This window comes from Caretta caretta, chromosome 6 (genome assembly GCF_965140235.1).
Source record: "Caretta caretta isolate rCarCar2 chromosome 6, rCarCar1.hap1, whole genome shotgun sequence".
NCBI lineage: Eukaryota > Metazoa > Chordata > Testudines > Cheloniidae > Caretta > Caretta caretta.
This window is the reverse complement of record NC_134211.1, coordinates 51,289,650-51,308,878: the sequence shown is the minus strand read 5'-3', so window position 1 is coordinate 51,308,878 and position 19,229 is coordinate 51,289,650. Positions and strand designations below refer to the sequence as shown.

Below are 19,229 nucleotides of genomic sequence, written 5' to 3'. Positions count from 1 at the left end.
ATAGCTTGAAATATTTTAAAACAAGACTAGAGCCAACAATCAATATAATACTGTAGGGAATCTTTTCTGGGATCTTTCCTGACTAGTCCCCTCTGTATCATATATTATATCTCCTCCTTCCATAACAAGGACATTTATGGGGCTGATTTGCCTCTCATTGATACCAGTTTTAAGACAGTGTACCTCTGCTGACTTCAGTGGAGTTATTCCCAATTTATACTGGTGTAAATGAGAGGCGAATCAGGCCCTTCTAGACCTCTCCCTCGTACTCCTTTGGTCTTACCCAGACTAGATCATAGGCAAACAGCAAAGATTACTTAGCTACAGATTTTCATTGAAAGTTCTACTGCAACCGATAAGGGTCTGATTCTCCTTTCACTTATGCCAGTTTTATTCTGGTGTGACTCCACTGTCCCAGACCCGTAGCTTGTGTAAATCAGTGCTCCATGAATCTGGCCAATTGATTGTGTTGGAATTACATCTGAATGTCACTGGTATGAATAAAGAATCAAATCCTAAGTATCAGACGTTGACTGTTCTGTCCAAGTGCTTTATGTTTAGTCCTTTCCTTTTGAGGTTCTTTGTCTTGTTTGTTTATCGTCCTGCAATAACAAATTGATTGCTGCTGGCAGGTACAATTCAACCACTACTGACATACCTACCTTATTTTAGTGTACCACACTACTTCCGTGTAACAAATGCAGCTCTAAATTTGCAGATGCCTAACTATTCTCTTACCGTATCAATGTTTCTCCTTTTTCCTTATGTAACCTAAATACAATATCTAAAAAATAATTCCTTGTCTTTGCTTTGCTTTGCATGTTGTCAGTGTTTGGACTTTGTAGAGGAAACATTTCCTGTTTGTGCCACTTTTTTGCTCATCTGACCATTTTTTAAAAAAACATATTTTTCTTCCACGGTTCAACAGTGATGTTGCTAAAAACTTTCCATATTTGAATATGCATCCACTCAGTTGAATCACAAGGCACATGTTCACCTGACCATTTCAGCTTCCTGAATGGGCAAGATCCTACCTTTTCCAACACAGAAACAAACGTCTGTGCCACAACAATGGCCAAAAACAATTCTGTAAAGGTTCAAAACATCCAAGACAAAAATATTACGTCAGAACCTCAGCTGATGTAAATCGGTGTAGCTCCTCTATTAATGGAGCTACATCAACTTACATCAGCTGAGGATCTGGCCCAGGCAGGGTTAAAACAGTAGATCATATACGTAACTCTGGCTAAAAAAATCAAGTGAATGGTGACTTGACTATGTGGAAAAACCCAGGAGCAACTTCTTAAAGGTATATATTGTACAATTTGCATTGGACTTGAGAGTTTATATGCACATGTGGTTGGGATATAGACTCTCTCCAGAAGTTGGCTGGGAGAAATTAGCTTGCTCCCCCTGTCTACAGGGTGATCTTACCATTGCTTGACCTGACCGCAGGTGGGCCAGCTGTGGGGAAATAATTAATTCCCTCCAAAAAAAACACAGTAAGAGGGGGAAAACTTTCTTTAGGGAAAACTGGGCACAAATCTGTCAGAGAGCATCAAGAAAAAGGCTCTCAGAAGAAGATGAAGGACACCTAAGGGTAATTACCACTTCTTCTCTTAAACTTGACTGACAGAGCCACAGTTTAGATCTTTACTTTCACCTTGACTGCAGGAAGCCTGGTGTATTTGTCTTTGGTTCCTAAAGGCATTCATTAAATTAACTTTTCTGTTTTATAACAAAGCCTACCACAAGCTTTTAAGCTCTACTTGAGAAGTTAGAATCCTTCTTTGCTTCCCCAGCACAATTCCTAGCTGCTAAACATGTATATACACTGGGAACTGCCAAGGAAAGAGAGACAGTAGAACGGTTGAGTGATACGCTAACAATATTCAAATAAGAACAGAGACTGGCTTGAAAAGTTGTATGTAGATCTCATAAAGGTGGAATTCAATAAACTGGTAGATATCTCAGCTGTTTTCATTAAGCATTGCATGTATTGTCGAAATTGGATGAAATTTAAATGGCCCAATCACCTGACACTAATAGTTCCACACAATTTCTTTCTCCCATACCAATTACTATCATAGAAAATATTAGACAAGCAGGGAACAGGATAAAAAGAAGAAACAGACAAGATTTTCAAAAGTGATTAGTGATCTGGAGTTCATCAATTTTGAGGTGCCCAATTTGAGACACCTTGATTTAGTTTGGGAAATCTTGGCCAGTGTGTCTAGTGTCTACTGCACAAGACTGGGATTATGCTCCTGGTTTTCCCACAGATCCACAATATGACTTTGGGAAATTTTGTTTACCCTGTGCTTCTATTTGCCCATGTGTAAAAGGGAATGATAATATTTCCCTATCTCACCTGGTTGTTATGAGGCTTAGCTAATTGACATGTACAAAGCATTTTGGTATCATTGGTGGAAGAGTGCTCTGGCAGACCAATCTATTGTTACATACTATGTATTACTATTTCATAAATAGGCATACTACACAACCATACAATGTATAAAACAGTAGAAAGAGATTTATAGCAAAATATCCAAACCAGAAATGACTTAATCTGCTCTAAAACTTTCTTTCTGGAAATAGAAAAAAGTCAGTTATGCAACCAAGCTAGCAATGTTTTATCTTTTACAATTTAAAACAAAATAATAACTTTTTTAAAAAACTGTTTGATTATAATATGTAGAAATCCCACACAACAGCAAGAAACAATTGCTGACATGCACTTTTGAGAGGCAGTGTCATTCAATGGCCATTAGCAGCTACCACACTAAATCTGCCCCGACCCACTTTGCAAACTTAGGCTAATAACTTTCCTACTCTTGGTCTCAGTTTCCCTGTCTGTAAAATGGAGATAATGCTATTTACCTTCCCTTGGTAAATATTTTTAGATCTAAGGATGAAAATCAGTCAGAGGACAGATAAGCTATTATTGTTGCAATATGAATCTATTACAGCCCATTGTATCCACATAGCTGTTTTTTAACTTCAGGACTCTGTATGATATTTGCTTTTACACCATGATGAAAGAGATTACGTAGAGTTTGGGCAGTGAATTTATGATCAATAGAAAACTGCAAGCCTTTTTTTCTCCCCACCAATTATTTTCCAATGATCCAGCAAAACTCATCAATAAAAAGCTCTGAATTGAGGCTGTTTCCCTATTTCATGCCCTGCTTAAATTCCCTGGGGATGACAGATTAATTTAATTAGTTTTATTGAACTGCCTAGTTGCTTTTATTGGCAAAACCACTCACTACAAATTTCTCTTGGGGTTAATGGCATCCTATTGTTCCATTTTTTAAATTAAAGTAAATTTATTGCTGTCCCTTGTGTTATTTTCAGCCATGCTTCATCTTGTTAAACTCACATGTGTAAAGGACCTTCATAGCCACTTATGCTGAAGTTTAAACTTGTTGTTTTTTTTAAACGTGGTTAACGAAAAAAAGGAAGCAGACAGATATTGCTAAATGGAGTGTGAACTAACTACACCACTCAACATCCACTGGGGAATTAAAGTAACCTGATCACAACAGCACAGAAAATGTCTCTTAAATGCCACCTGGAAGCACAAAAGTGGCCGGTCAGTTTCCAACTTCCTCTGCTAGCTAGCCTGCTGCTGGGTGCAAAAGTATCAAAACAACAGTGTTGAGGGTCAAGGTGGGTGAGGTAATATGTTTTATTGGACCAACTTCTGTTGGTGAGAAGAGAGACAAACGTCTCTCTCACCAACTGAAGTTGGTCCAATAAAAGATACTACCTCACCCACCTTGTCTCTCTAATACCCTGGGACCAACAAGGCTACAACAGCACTGCAGACAGCATTGGGGGTGTCATTCTATTAGCACACAAAAAGGACTTAGTTTTCTTAATGCATCTGATCAAAAATCAAAGATCCAAACTAAACCCCTATACTTGGAATGTGAATTATAGAACATATAATAACTATAATGGACTGAAGTATCAGGTTTCAGAGTGGTAGCCGTGTTAGTTTGTACCAGCAAAAATAACGATGAGTCCTTGTGACACCTTAGAGACTAACAAATTTATCTGGACATAAGCTTTCGTGGGTTAGAACCCACTTCATCAGATGCATGGAGTGAAAATACAGGAGCAGGTATAAATACATGAACAACGCTTCCTCAGTTCTCATCCCCTTACACCCCTACTCTACTTGCACTACACTGATAACATCTTCATCATCTGGACCCATGGGAAGGAGGCCCTTGAGGAATTCTACCAAGATTTCAACAATTTCCACCCTACCATCAACCTCAGCCTGGACCAGTCCACAAAAGAGGTCCACTTCCTAGACACTACACTGCTAATAAGCGATGGTCACATAAACACCACTCTATATTGGAAACCTACTGACCACTATTCTTACCTACTTGCCTCCAGCTTTCATCGAGACCACATCACACAATCCATTGTCTACAGCCAAGCTCTAAGATACAACCGCAGTTTCCCTGATCCCTCAGACAGAGACAAACACCTACAGAATCTCTATCAAGCGTTCTTAAAACTGCAATACCCACCTGGTGAAGTGAAGAAACAGACTGACAGAGCCAGAAGGGTACCAAGAAGTCACCTACTACAAGACAGGCCCAACAAAGAAAGTAACAGAATGCCACTAGCCGTCACCTACAGCCCCCAACTAAAACCTTGCCAGTGCATCATCAAGGATCTACAACCTATCCTGAAGGACGATCCCTCACTCTCATAGATCTTGGGAGACAGGCCAGTCCTCGCTTACAGACAGTTTCCCAACCTGAAGCAAATACTCACCAGCAACTACACACCACACAACACAAACACCAACCCAGGAACCAAACCCTGCTACACACCCCGGTGCCAACTCTGTCCACATAGCTATTCAAGGCACACCATCATAGGACCTAACCACATCAGCCACACCGTCAAGGGCTCATTCACCTGCACATCTACCAATGTGATATATGCCATCATATGCTAGCAATGCCCCGCTGCCATGTACATTGGCCAAACCGGACAGTCTCTATGAAAAAGAATAAATGGACACAAATCTGACATCAGGAATTGTAACATTCAAAAACCAGTCGGAGAACACTTCAATCTCTTTGGTCACTCGATTACAGACCTAAAAGTGGCAATTCTTCAACAAAAAACTTCAATAACAGACTCCAATGTGAAGCTTCAGAACTGGAATTAATTTGCAAACTGGACACCATCAGATTAGGCCTGAATAAAGACTGGGAGTGGTTGGGTCATTACAAAACCTAAACCTAATTTCCCCAATACTAATTTCTCCCTTCTGTTACTCACACCTTCCTGTCAACTGTCTGTAATGCGCCACTCTTTTACCACTTCAAAAGTTATTTTTCCTCCCTTGGTATCCTGCTGTTAATTGATTTATCTCATTAGACTGACCTCACACTTGGTAAAGCAACCCCATCCTTTCATGTATTTATACCTGCTCCTGTATTTTCACTCCATGCATCTGGTGAAGTGGGTTCTAACCCACGAAAGCTTATGCCCAAATAAATTTGTTAGTCTCTAAGGTGTCACAAGGACTCCTTGTTCTTATAATGGACTAAACTTAAACACAGTATCCAAACATCCTCAAATTCAAATTCAGATCAGAATTTAACTACTGACAGCCTCTCTATATATACCAGGCTAATCCAGATGCTGGATCAAAACACCTCCACATTTTCAGAAGAGTGATTTAAAATCCAGATGCAAATTTTGCAGCTTGGACCATTTCTAATTTTTCTCCGTGTTTCTGTGGAAGGGAGGAAGAAGATATTTTCTGCTCTAGTGAACTTCCCATTCCACTCTGAAGTTAGAAAAACAAGCAGATGCTGTCTTATTATTTTGTACCAGCAGATTTCAAAACATGTTTTTAAAGCTGGAAAAGGCAGTTCAAATATGTGACTTTTTTTGCTCAAATTGAAAGAGATGTGGGGCATAAATCAGCTCTATTGAATGGTCAGTATTGAAAATATCACTCACCTTCCAACCTAAATAAAGCTGTGCCACCAGTTCTACTGTAAACCCGCTTTTCGCATGCGTCTAACTCAGGCCCTGATCCTGCAGCTGGATCTCTGTACCCACGCAGAGCTCCACTGACATCAAGGGGATTTTGCCAAGCCACCAAAGTCCATCCAAATGGGTCCAATTGCACTATCAGAGTATTGTGGTTAATATTTGCTCTGCACTGAAACTTAAGATAGAAAGGTCCTACAGCCTGGAAGTAAATGTTAGTTTTTTATTTCTATTTCATCAATTATATATTAAAAATTTAAGTGCAAACGAATCAAAAGAAATGCATATACTAGCATGAGCACAACAGGTTACAATGAAACTCGGAAAAATATAAACAAATACGTTAAAAGAAATATTATCTATAAAAGAATGTTGCTTTCCACTGCCTTTATTATGGATTTACTCAAATCCCATGATATAAGCAGGCAGTTGTATTCTGCCCATGCTGAAGCTTCTGAGAGCCCTTCAAGGAGAACACAGGAGTTTCTTTTTACCAGAAACAAACTAACCACTAGACTATATTGCCTGTCTGAAGGTCCATCAATGCCCTAAACGTTACATGCCCCTTGTTAATGCTATCTTTAGGATGAAGGAGATACCTGGGACAGTAATTCACAGGAAAACCATAGGACTTACTGGAGCTGCAATTTAGCCTTCAAGTGTCTACCCACTATAGGGGTCAATAAAAATGATTACAATCTCTACCAATTAAGCATGGAGTGCTGCCATGTATTCTCAATTTTTTAAAAGATGATATATTAAAAAAATCTAGGTCATCTTTTGTAGGAATGCTGACCTTTAAAATGCTGAGTTCACTCTTTTTTAAATGACATTTAACCACCTGCCGTTGTTATCTGATCTGGTAGAAGTGAGGTATGACACTTGGTTTCTTGAACCCTCACACTGCCACCAGTAGTATGCATGTAGTAATATCGATTCAAGCTAGCTCTATTTAGGAATCCCAAAATTAAAAATTTTTAATTTCTTGTACTAAACACCTGGCTTTTTCCCCAAGCAAGTTACCATGGCTCCATGGGCTACTTACAACAGACAGAGTTACCACTACATAAATCACACAAAACTGTGGAAACAGGCCAAGAATCTTAGCCTTCCACTCCAAAACTATAGACCTGGACCACTTGAGCTAAAGGAGAATTTCCTTAACTAGGAGTAGTAATAGATCCTCTACCCTTCCTGTAGAGCAGCCAATAGAGGGTAACATCACACATTCAGATATATATATAGACAGTATTATAAAATATTAATTTCCTTTTATTGGGATCATAGCCTTTATCATAGCCATAGAAAATAGGAAGTACCAAGGTCCATTAATACTCAGCTTTCTACAATTCCAAGAAACAGGTTTTGGAATACAAAACCAAGAGATGACCCCTACATGCATACAATGGGAAACTCCTGGGTGACATACTTGCCGAAAGGCCCCTTCCTCTGGATCTCCCAGTGTATTTTGTCTTGCCTGTCTGTTTAGATCATGAGTTCCCAGGGACAGAGATTATCCATTTTTCAGTGTTTTGTTGGAGCTACTGATGCTTAGCAAATAAGGACAAAATAATGTATTAATAATAGGCAGATAGAGCCTTACAGGATGCTTGAGTGATAAAATAAAAAACCTCTAGGAAAAATTTTCTCCTGACCCCAAATCAGGAAGGCAGTTTGACCCCATGCACATGAACAAGAATCAGCATGAGTAAGTATCTAAACACACAGACACCCTGAGATACCAATGGGACCCAAGTAACTCTCTGTGATTTGTTCCCCTAATTTCCCAGCAGTCTGACCACCAAAGAGCCATTAGATGGGGACCACTTGCAAGAAAAATTGTTTTTAAAAAGATGTCCATAGTCCACATTTTAAGAATGTGTGTATACCTAAGTATCTCAATTTGCACACACAAGGGCATATTTGAGTATGTAAATAGATACTTAGAGGTCTAAAAATGTATATGTGAAATTACTGAGACTGCAGACACAAACTAGGAATTTTCACATGTACATGCCTGGTTTGCAAAAGTATAATCACGTTTACAGTGCATGCAAATTTAATCATACAAATAAATGTGCAAAACATCAGCAGTCTTTTATTTTTACATCTGGCCGAACAAGGGACTTGAACTGGTGCTGACCTAGAAGCGAAAAGCTCTGAGCTTCATTGTCAGATATACCTTGAGCTACCCCAGTTGCCCTTTTCATTAAATCCAAATGGCTCTTTTTCACGATTTTGATTTCCAAAGAAAGAAAATAGGAGTCAAATAGTTTAAAATGCATTTTTGCACTGTTCCAGCTCTTAAGGCTTTGTGCTTTAAGTGGAATTTTTGCAGGTCATTAGTTTATAATGTGAACCGGTGCCTCTGGGTATTCTGAAAGGGGTGGGGGGGAGCAACCCAAGTTATTTTGTTTAGAAATGCAGTTTCCTGGGCTGGTACAATCATTTATTTCAGCTAGAACTTCAGATACGTTTTATACACACATTTAGAGCCAGATGCTGTGTTGAGAACCAAGGTGAATGAAGTACATGCTGTGGCTTTCTGCAAGCGATATGCACCCTGAGTCTTGGATCTGAGCTCTCCCCAGTGTAACAGCTGTACATAAAGAAGTTTGTTTCAGACCAGACCCTAGTATTAACCCTCTTATCTGATACCGCCAGTGTCTCACCTTCTCGCTAGTCTTCTGGGAGTGGGAAGGCTGGCATGGAAGCACTGCTGAGACTGTTTCCACTCCCCGACTGATTTTTCTGCTCTAGTGCCTGTGAATGACACTCAGTTCTGCCTGACAGACAAGGACAGAGCAGGGTTCTGAGTGCCAATCAATGGAGCATGCCGCATGGTGTAATTGGAAAATACTCTGCTTCTGGAATAAGATGAAAATATCACTCTTAATAGAAAGCTGTGGCCAAGAGCAATGTAATTGGGGAATATTAAATTGACATACTCATTTTGTAAGGCTAATTTAAAGAACCCAGGGGTGCAGTTTTTACCAGTGACGAGCCTGAGCTATAGAGTTTGAATCCAGATCTGAACTTTGCTAGAGTTTGTGGGTGTTTGGATCTCGAAGACTGTTTCAGCTCCACCAGCTATGCTTACTTCATTCAGAAAGCATGAATGTCTGAAGAAACACTTTAGCTTTTCATTCACTAGTCTTCCTTCACCATAATCAAATCCTTCCTTATCAATTGTCCATCTAAGTTATCCATATGACCAGCTCAGTGCATAACACAGATTGCAGAACACATGTAATCAGCATTAATAATGCCAATCAGAGTGTCTGAATAACACAACCACGAGTAAGGAAATTTTTAGTAAATTTCACAGCAGAGAGGAGGGGGAAAAAGAACAGTAAGTCCCAGAAAGGTCACCAAACAATATAGTTTTTTTCTACAGCATACACAGGAATACAGTGCAGATAGTGAAAGGTGAGACCCAGAGGGTAAGGGATTGGAGAGAGAGCCCATCACACATTCACCCTGCAGCGGCAGCTCTTGTACCTTAGGGCTGGGCCCAGCTCCCCGCACCAGGCATTGTGACTTGTCTTACTGGGTCACGGCACCACTCAGGTTTGGCCCCACCCCCACCTCCAGCCCTCCTACATGGAGATGGAGTGGCAGATAGGCTGAACCTGCGCCCCTGTGCAGCAGTTCACAACACCATTTGGTTTGGGGACCCAGCCAAATGTGTTTTTAGCAGCCATTTCCAAGATTTCACAAACTTTACAGTGGCCATGGAAAGCACGAATTTGAATAATTTCCATGCCAAAATCATAGCCCTAACCATGAGTCACAAGGCATCTTTTATTATTGTGTATCTTCCTTGGGTTCTTTATCTTTCGTGCATTCAAATTTTTGGTCCCCTCCTTATTAGTGATAAACTCAAGACAGGTATTGAATCACCCAATAAAATCTGACTAATGTGGTCAAAATTGATCAAAATAAAGGAACAAAGTTTTGCTATTTTTATTAACATTGTTCCTGAGGGGTTGATCAAATCAATCAGAAAGTCAAACCAACCGGCAATTGAATTCAGTGAGATGCACTATACTTTGTGGTCAAAATTTTCAAACATGGGAAAACTAAATCCATATTAAGAAAAGGAGGACTTGTGGCACCTGAGCATAAGTGAGCTGTAGCTCACGAAAGCTTATGCTCAAATAAATTTGTTAGTCTCTAAGGTGCCACAAGTCCTCCTTTTCTTTTTGCGGATACATATTAACACGGCTGCTACTCTGAAATAAATCCATATTAGGGGACCTACATAACAATGATCTGATTTCAGAGGTGCTGAACGCCCACACCTTCCACTGATGTCGCCCAGGGTTGGAAAGTCTAGCCTGCACTCTTCCAAGCAGCCTGCAATCTTCTACCTTCCTAAACTCACTGAACTGCATGCCCAACAAAGATTCAGAACTTTTTACAATACACATCTAGCATTATGTCAAAACCAATAGCCTATAAAGCAAGTGACGTAAAGTTGTGGGTAGCAGTGTGGTTGTGAATTCCACCGGCACTGTATCTTAAAAACACAACCGAGACCGAGACCTCATCGTGCTAGGCACTGTACATACAGAGAGAGAAAGAGAGAGAGACAGTCCCTGCTCCCAAGAGGTTATAATCTAAATAGATACGGCAAACAAAAGGTGGCATTAACAAAACTAAGGCACAGAGAGTTGAAGTGACTTGCCCAAGGTCACACCGTAGGTCAGTGGCAGAACCAGTGGCAAAACCCAGGAAAGAACCCAGTAGAGCACCCTATCCACTAGATAACACTGCTTCTCTTTATGCTTACACTCTCTCTTCCTTTCTCAATATAATTTGTTATGGGAAACTCTAGAAGCTGACATACCTTTCCAAAGATAAGTGAACATGCTGAGAAATTCTTCATATGTCTGCTCCTGGCTATTAATAAACCGATGGAGGATACTGTTGTTTGACGGTTGCTTTTCCATCATCCACAACCATGACAGTCAAACAGGCATACCTGTTCTAAGCGGATTCTTCTGCAATGAAAAAAGGGAGAACTATATATAATAACAAAGCCTTTTTTATTCTGCAGGCAGAAAACAAATCAGAGGGTCTTTTAACTTCAGAGGGAGTTTCTCTAGTTAGCATAGAGCAGGTAAGCACTGGAATTCAGAGAATCAGCTATTTCTCTCCTTCTGTAGGCCGTGATTCCTTCACTGGGGTTCCTGGGAGGCACAGGGAAAGGCTTTTGTAGGATTAGAGCCATAGTTATTTCAGGCACATTTAGATGACAAGTAGTGGCCTATCTGAATCCTGGGAGAAAGAAAGTGTCTATCCATAGAACAGGTACTACATGGGAAGCGCAACAGTGCTTGTATCTCCCAGAATGTCCTACCAAAGTGCTTCCATCCTGTTCAGGAGGGACTATGTCTAAGTAGTTCAGTCATACTGCCTGTCCAACCCTTACTTTCTTTGCTGAGAGGGTGCCACTTAGCACTAGTTGTGGTGCTGGATTTTAATGATAGGGACACGTGTACACAGGGAACTTGGACTTAATCCACCAGCTCACTTCATAGGTGCATCTTGTACTATATTCTCAAAGCCACTAAACCAAGCTTTGGAAGAATGTGATATTACATTATTATTTATTTGTATTGAGGTAGAACACAAAGGCCCCAATCAGCACAAGGGACACATTGTGGAAGGCAAAGAATAAATGCCAAGGGACCTCCATGGACAATGCTCTGCCCGTCTCCAGGAATTTAACACTCTAGCTAGACAGCTGCAGCATTCCAACTGATCTTGACTCTTTCAATAGGGCATAGGGAAAGTGACAGCCCCTGAGACAGTTGCATTTCAACTACATTGAAGTTAATGTTGTACAGTGCTATGTATTATTATTATGGAAATTCAGTACATATGGGACCCTAAAGGAGGGAATCCAGGCTAGCGTGCACACATGCATACAGTAATTTCTACATTTTACGGCAGACCCACACTCAAGTGGACATGTGGGAGCCTAGCTGTGCATGTGTAACTACCCAGTTTGTATACACAATTTTTATAGATGTGTATGCATATTAAGCGTGCAATTATGCACAATTTTCTTCACGCTGCCCATGCCTTCTTGCCTTTTGGAAATGCGGTTGTTAATTTTCAGGGGCGTTAAGAAATAACTTTAGAGGTGAAAACCTGCTCCACTGAAGTCAATGGCAATACTACCGTTCATCTCAATGGGGCTACGTTTATTTATCCCTTTATTTTGGATTTGCAGTTAAAGCAAACCCAGAACATCCAAACCACAGCATCAAAATAACCGTGAAATCTAACTCTGTCGTGCTGTTGATTGTCACAGGAGGTGATTGTTCTGAAGTTTAAAATAAACCGAAACACATAGAGCCCAAAACACAGAACTTTAAGTTTCACTAAAAACAAGCTAATATTAACCACTCTAGGCACTGACCGAGCAGATAATCATTTACCAGACGGACAACGTGGTTTATGCAAATTCTAGTGGTTTTCAAGGGGAAGCAATGCTTTTTTTTTATTTTTTTCATCACTCTTCAGTTATTAGAGTCACTACTCTAAGTAAATATCACTGTGCAAAAGGCTAAAACTTGTAAGAACTTATGAAAGAACCTCATTTGTTAATCTAAGATCTAAATACTAATGACAATGCTTTGCCCTTCTGCAGCACCTTCTAGCTAAGGATCTCTACGTGCTTTTCAAACATGAATGAATTCAACTCACAACCCTCCTGGGTGGTAGGTGCCAAGAAATATTATCCCCCTTTTACAAACAGTGAGTTAAAGTGATTTGCCAGTGAGCTAGTGGTAAAGCTGGGAATACAGCCAATTTCTCCTAATGACCCTTTGCTCTATTATATGCTAGTATCTTAGACCAGTGGTTCCCAACTTTTGAACATAAGGTAAGAGCATAAGAATGGCCCTACTGGGTCAGACCAAAGGTCCATCTAGGTCAGTATTCCGTCTTCTGACAGTGGACAGTGCCCGGTGCCCCAGAGGGAAGGAACAGAACAGGTAATCATCAAGTGATCCATCCCCTGTCGCTCATTCCCAGCTTCTGGCAAACAGAGGCTAGGGACACCATTCCTGCCCATCCTGACTAATAGCCATTGATGAACCTATCCTCCATGACTTTATCTAGTTCTTTTTTGAACCCTGTTATGGTCTTGGCCTTCACAACATCCTCTGACAAAGAGTTCCACAGGATTACTGTGCGTTGTGTGAAGAAATACTTCCTTTTATTTGTTTTAAACCTGCTGCCTATTCATTTCATTTGGTGACCGCTTGTTCTTGTGTTATGAGAAGTAGTAAACAACACTTCCTTATCTACACCAGTCATGATTTTATAGACCTCAATCATATCACCCCATAGCCGTCTCTTTCCGAGCTGAAAAGTCCCAGTCTTATTAATCTCTCCTCATACGGAAGCCATTCCATACCCCTCATCATTTTTGTTGCCCTTTTCTGAACCTTTTCCAATTCCAATATATCCTTTTTGAGATGGGGCGACCACATCTGCACACAGTATTCAGGATGTGAGTGTACCATGGATTTATATAGAGGCAACATGATATTTTCTGTCCTATTAGCTATCCCTTTCTTAATTATTCCCAGCATTCTGTTCGCTTTTTTGACTGCTGCTGCACACTGAGTGGATGTTTTCAGAGAACTATCCACATTGACTCCAAGATCTCTTTCTTGAGTGGTAACAGCTAATTTAGACCCCATCATTTTATATGTATAGTTGGGATTACGCTTTCCAATTTGCATTACTTTGCATTTATCATTATTAAATTTCATCTGCCATTTTGTTGCCCAGTCACTGTAACTCTTTACCAAACTAAGACACCAGCTGTGTTCATCAGTGACTTCCCAATCCCCAATGGGGGCTGCGGGAAGCAGCGCGGGCCGAGGGATGTGCTGGCCGCCACTTCCCAAAGCCCCTTTCGGCCTGGAGCAGCAAACCGCAGCCAGTGGGAGCTGCGATCAGCCGAACGTGCAGACACGGCAGGTAAACAAACTGGCCCGGCCCACCAGGGAGCTTACCCTGGTGGGCCGTGGGCCAAAGGTTGCTGATCCCTGAACTAAAGATTAGGCCCAAGATGTAGTGTTTCAATCTGGATACAAACTTTCCCTAAATTTCCAGGGGTCTACTGCAGGCCTAGTAACATTAGGAGTTGGTGACTAGGAAGAATCAGGTGGATTCTTTATAGAAGCATAAGGTTCTATCAATCATAAAAAACCTCCAGTTTTCCAGATCATGAAATATGCAGATAGCTTTGCGTGTGGATTCTACACCCAAATGATCTGTTCATTCTAATTCTAGTCACTCTGGAGAAGTTTGGGGTTCTACGTTGCATGGGTCTGGATGATAAGGGTTGAGACTTGGACTATTACCATTCTTGAAATTGACAAGTTGTACATGACTGGAAATGTGTTAGGAAAACTGTCCCAACACTATCTACCTACATTCTCATACTGGCATATTTTTACTCCATTGTGGCTTCCTGCTGCATCCCTTCTACACCAGTCCCATGTCTCTCTTAAATAAAGACCATCAGTTGTTTCAGACTGTGTCAGCCCTGTGCAGAAGTTTTGTGGTGCAAACAAGGGAAACCAGGCTGACCAGCAAACTCTCATTTTCATTTTTGAGCTAACCCATATCTGAACCCTTCTCTCCAAAAGCGAAAGGCTAGTGCATTCATACAATTCACAATATACAAGAGGCACCGAGCTGAACTCATATCAACAAAGCAACTGAGTTTCCCTTAGCTTAACATTCTGGATCTCCTGATGCTTGAGAATCCTTCAGGATTTCTACATTTGATGTGCCATATTTCTCGGGATGCAACTTTTTAAGGATTTGTTACGCTGTGGTACCTCCACCCAATCTAGAGGAAAAGAGACAACACAGAACCAGAAAGTTGGCAGGGATTGAAGTCAATTTTTTGTGTTGCAGAGGAGAGAATCACACTGAAGGAAGAATAGGGGCATACAGAGCCTTTCAAAGGAGGATGGCTGAGCGGTAAGATGCTCAATGACAGTCCTGAGAGACATGAGTGAGTCTTGCTCAATCTCACAGTGAAAGGCCACCACCAGTTCACCCAGCTGTAAAACAGATACCTGATCTATTGGGCTAGGGCAGTTGGACATGATGCTGGCTACATCACTCCCTTGTGTATTGTTAGCTATGACATGAATGTGCCTGAATCACACCAGCCTGATGAGCCCTTGGCTTGGGGGAACTTTGACTGCTAGGTCACCAGTTCAAATCTAGCTCAGGTTGGTATCAGCCAAAAGGCACTGTTGCATGACAGCTGTTTGGCTGCCTATGTAAAATATGTTGGAGAATTAGTCCAATTCCTAGTGGAATGTTGCTGTTGCTGACAGTCTTAATAATGAGAACAAGGCCTGAATGGACCATGGTGACTGATATCATCCTTTTTCTACCCAGAGGCGGTCCCTCCAATACATCAAAGGAGTTATGAAGTTGCTCCTTGGGGGAAGCAGATGTCAACGACTCCTGAATCCTTTCCACTTGTTAGAAGCTCTGTAGGGAAAGTATAACTGGGTTAAAAAAATAATTAGGTAATTTCATGGAGAATAGGTCCCTCAATGGCTATTAGCCAAGGTGATCAAGGATGCAACCCCATGCTCTGGTGTCCCTAAACTTCCAACTGCCAGAAGCTGGGACTGGATGACAGGGGATGGGTCACTTGATAATTGCCCTGTTCTGTTCATTCCCTTTGAAGTATCTACACTGGCTACTGTCAGAAGACAGGATACTGGGCTAGGTGGGCCATTGATCTGACCCAGTATGGTTGTTTTTACATTCTTATGAATAGTAACAGAATAAGAATTTCTGAAAATGATGAAGCAGAAACCAATTTTTTTCTTTTAGAAAAATTTGCATTCCTTTCCTGCTCATCCATCCAAGTTACAGTAATGAGGTCACTTCAGGCTATCATTCATTAAGACTTGCTGATCATCAGCAGATTGTGCAGAATCAATTTTATTTCCCAAAATGTAGTCTTCCTCTCAGCTGTATAAACCAGACCAGAAATGTCTGCAGTGAATCCCAGAAGCAAGTTGGCTGAGTATTAGCATGATTTCAATTACACAGTTATTAATTCCACTAAACAATGAAAAATGTAGTAGCTATGAAACATGGATTTCTTGTTTTATACAGCATTTTTGAGTACTTCATTATGATTTTTAAAGCCATTATATTTTTTAAACCAGTGAAAGCAAAATGAACTTACAAATTTGTAAACTGAAAAAGCAGCAGTGCCCAACCACACATAGAAAAATCCTACATAATTCTACTGTTCAGAAATAAATATTCCACCACTGCATTATGTGGTATAGTCTCTTTGATTTTCATACAACAGGCAAAGTCACATTCCAATGCTGGGAATTTGGATCTATCAACAATCATTCTCAATCAAAACAAGTAATTAATTAGTATAGTTATTTATAGAGCACTATTTAGATGCATGGTGAGATACAGGAAGACAGAGTCACTGTCCTGAAGAGTTTATCATCTAAATCTGAATGTCTCAGGCTCCACAACTGTATTAGTTTAATGTCTGATGCTCTGTTTTCACTGTATAGTGCCTGATCCATTCCCCTACACAGTCACTCCACTACCTGTATCGGACTCAATCATTGTTTTCCAAAGCTCCTTGAGATACCCAGATTATAAAACCAAAATCTGTTCTCTTCCAGCCTAAATGACAGTGATAAGCCACATACATTTCTATAGCACCTTTCATCAGTAAAACTTACTAACTTTGCTCTTGCACCAGCAAAACTTCCATGCAAGGAACTTCCTTTGGGCTGAATTGTGGCCTGGCTAGGGTGGCACCATAGGGGCTAAAGGAAAGCAAGGCATGCAGCAGCGTAGGAGGGGAATCAGGCCAGGGAAGTCTGTTACCTCCATTCCTCATGCAGTTGGGCGGGACATGGTGGGGAGTAGATGAAGCCTTGGCTACATAGCTACGCTGGCAAATTGGGAAACATACTCTGTAGCAGGTATAGACCTAATGCCGTTTACTCCCTCCCCAGAGCAGCAGGCTGACCAGAAGGGAGATCGTACCTCCCTGAGTAACACTGTCCCTCCCAGGCTCCTCTAGTGGCTGTGCAACAATATGCTGTCCCTTACACAGGGCAGACTGTAATGTCACAATTTACCCCTTTGACATGAATACCATAGAAATCCCATAGATTATCAGATAGATAGTTGGATATAGATATTGCTATGACCTCCTTAATGAGGATAATGTACCACTGTCCTCTGTTGCATAGAATCAGGACAGCTGAAGTGTGCCTCATGGACCCTATACTGTTAACACATACAGACATTTCTCATTTAGCCTATGCTTCTGAAGCAAGAGTGTCTGAGTTCTGTCCGCACTGTCACAATGGTGATCAGCATGGAGGTCACCATGAAGTCTTAGGTGGCTATGGATTTGCTACAATATTATTATTATTGAAATAAACAATGAGTTAGCATCAGGTCTCTGTAGGGAAGAAGTAAATGTTAGTCTAAATTAAGCAAGTGTGCTTCATAACATGGTGCAATTGACAGATGGGTCATAAGTACCCTGCATTTCACAGTCCTATCCCTGCCTACTGGACAGCTCAAGAACCTCAGTGACAAACTCCTCGGAAAGCTGTGGTCCATCCACCTTGGCCAGAATGGCAGTCGCTGTAATATGTTTACTCACAGTAAATCATTCAGCCACTAGATGGTCCTATGTGCTGTATAGTTCCAAACAGGGTGTGGTCCCTGGTAAACAACAGAGACAAAGCTGGAACTCAAGCTGAATGGAAGCCTGTTTGTCTGTAGTTGTAGCTTTTTTCTTCCTGTTGAAGAAGAGCTTAAATTGATTCCATATATCATAATAGTCACTACAGCATGGTACCTCAAGAGAACAGAGAATAAAAGAGATATAAGAGGGGTCATGCTTAGGGATCCCTAACTTTCTCAAGACAGGAGCAACAACTTTTTAAAAACTACATTCCTCTATAACAGTTTCACATATTGGTTGGCTTGCAACACTACAGTTGTACAGAAAAACTCCCGCCCCTCCTTGTGTTACAATCCTGCCCTACCTACCTCCTCCCCCCACCCCCAGCCACCTGCAACTAGACAGCAGCTCCTGGAATGAACTTTAAAGAAGACCCTAAGCAAGCCTCTGGTTATGAGCAGGTGCAGATCAACTGAACTATATGAACGAACTCAAAGCATGGATGTTTCAGTTATGAAGGAGAAAAACTTTCAAATGATTCTTGGATGTTTCTTGTTTCAGTTCAAACTATTTTCAAGAGCTAGGGGCCTGATCCCACTGAAGTCACTGGAAGCTTCTCACTGACTTTAGTGGGAGCAGGAGCAGGTCTTTAGCTGCACATGTGTACAGCACCCATTTACTTGACTGGGATTTGCTTGTGCTTTAATAATACTTGGCCCTAAATCTCATCTTTGCAGATGCCCTGCTATCTAAGATCTTTAACTGCAAGCAACCATATTGCTCTCATTTGATTGTGGAAATATTTGCCTGAGTTCAGTGCCTAATTAGTTGTTGTGCATTCCAAATGGCTCTAACAGTGCTGCCTATTTAAAAGATTATTTAGGGAAAGAAAAGAATTGGGCTGGCTACAAGGGTAAATTTCTTGTGCAGCAAACTTGTTTTTTCTAAAACCAGCAGTCACAGTCCCATGAGGTGTGACCTTTTCAGATCTCAGAGACTAAGCACTGGTGGGTTTCATCAGCTCTGGTATGGGAGGCCTCCAAAGAAACCTCATTTGCTTCAAAAGGTAATGTTGGGAATGCAGTTGGGCACTCTTTCACATTGGGTACATCTACACAGTGAGCAACAGTACAGCAGCGAGTTCAGAGCTCGGGTCAATAGACGTGAGTTGATGGGGCTCCCACTACAGAGCTAAAAATAGCTGTGCAGACACTGAATCTTGGCCTGGAGCTTGGTCAACCCCCCTCCCTGGGCTTCAGAGCCTGAGCCCGAAAGTCTACACTGCTATTTTTAGTGCCATAACGCCGGTGCCAGGAGCACGAGTCTGTCTCTGAGACTCGCTGCTGCAGGCAGTCTAGACATAACCTATGTCAGTGCTGAATGCCTAGCAGGGCCATCCCTAGGCAGGTGCAGGGCCCGGAGCAAAAGTGATGAATCCGTC

General features: G+C 41.2%; 1 protein-coding gene across 6 annotated transcripts in view; it reads right to left on the bottom strand.

The window, feature by feature from the left end:
* IFTAP (intraflagellar transport associated protein) overlaps positions 1–19,229 on the bottom strand; it is a 60,647-nt gene that overhangs the window by 33,395 nt on the left and 8,023 nt on the right. For 3 of the 6 annotated variants that reach the window (XM_048853730.2, XM_048853731.2, XM_048853732.2), the window contains exons 2-3: positions 17,765–17,903; positions 10,892–11,045 (exon numbers count right to left, since the gene is read on the bottom strand). In XM_048853730.2, coding sequence (XP_048709687.1) covers positions 10,892–10,997 — 106 coding nt within the window. In that variant the 5' untranslated portion in view covers positions 10,998–11,045; positions 17,765–17,903. Of the gene's footprint in view, positions 1–8,711; positions 8,907–10,891; positions 11,046–17,764; positions 17,904–19,229 lie in introns of those variants that run through there. The other 3 variants (XM_048853733.2, XM_048853734.2, XM_048853735.2) reach the window with 2 other exon arrangements.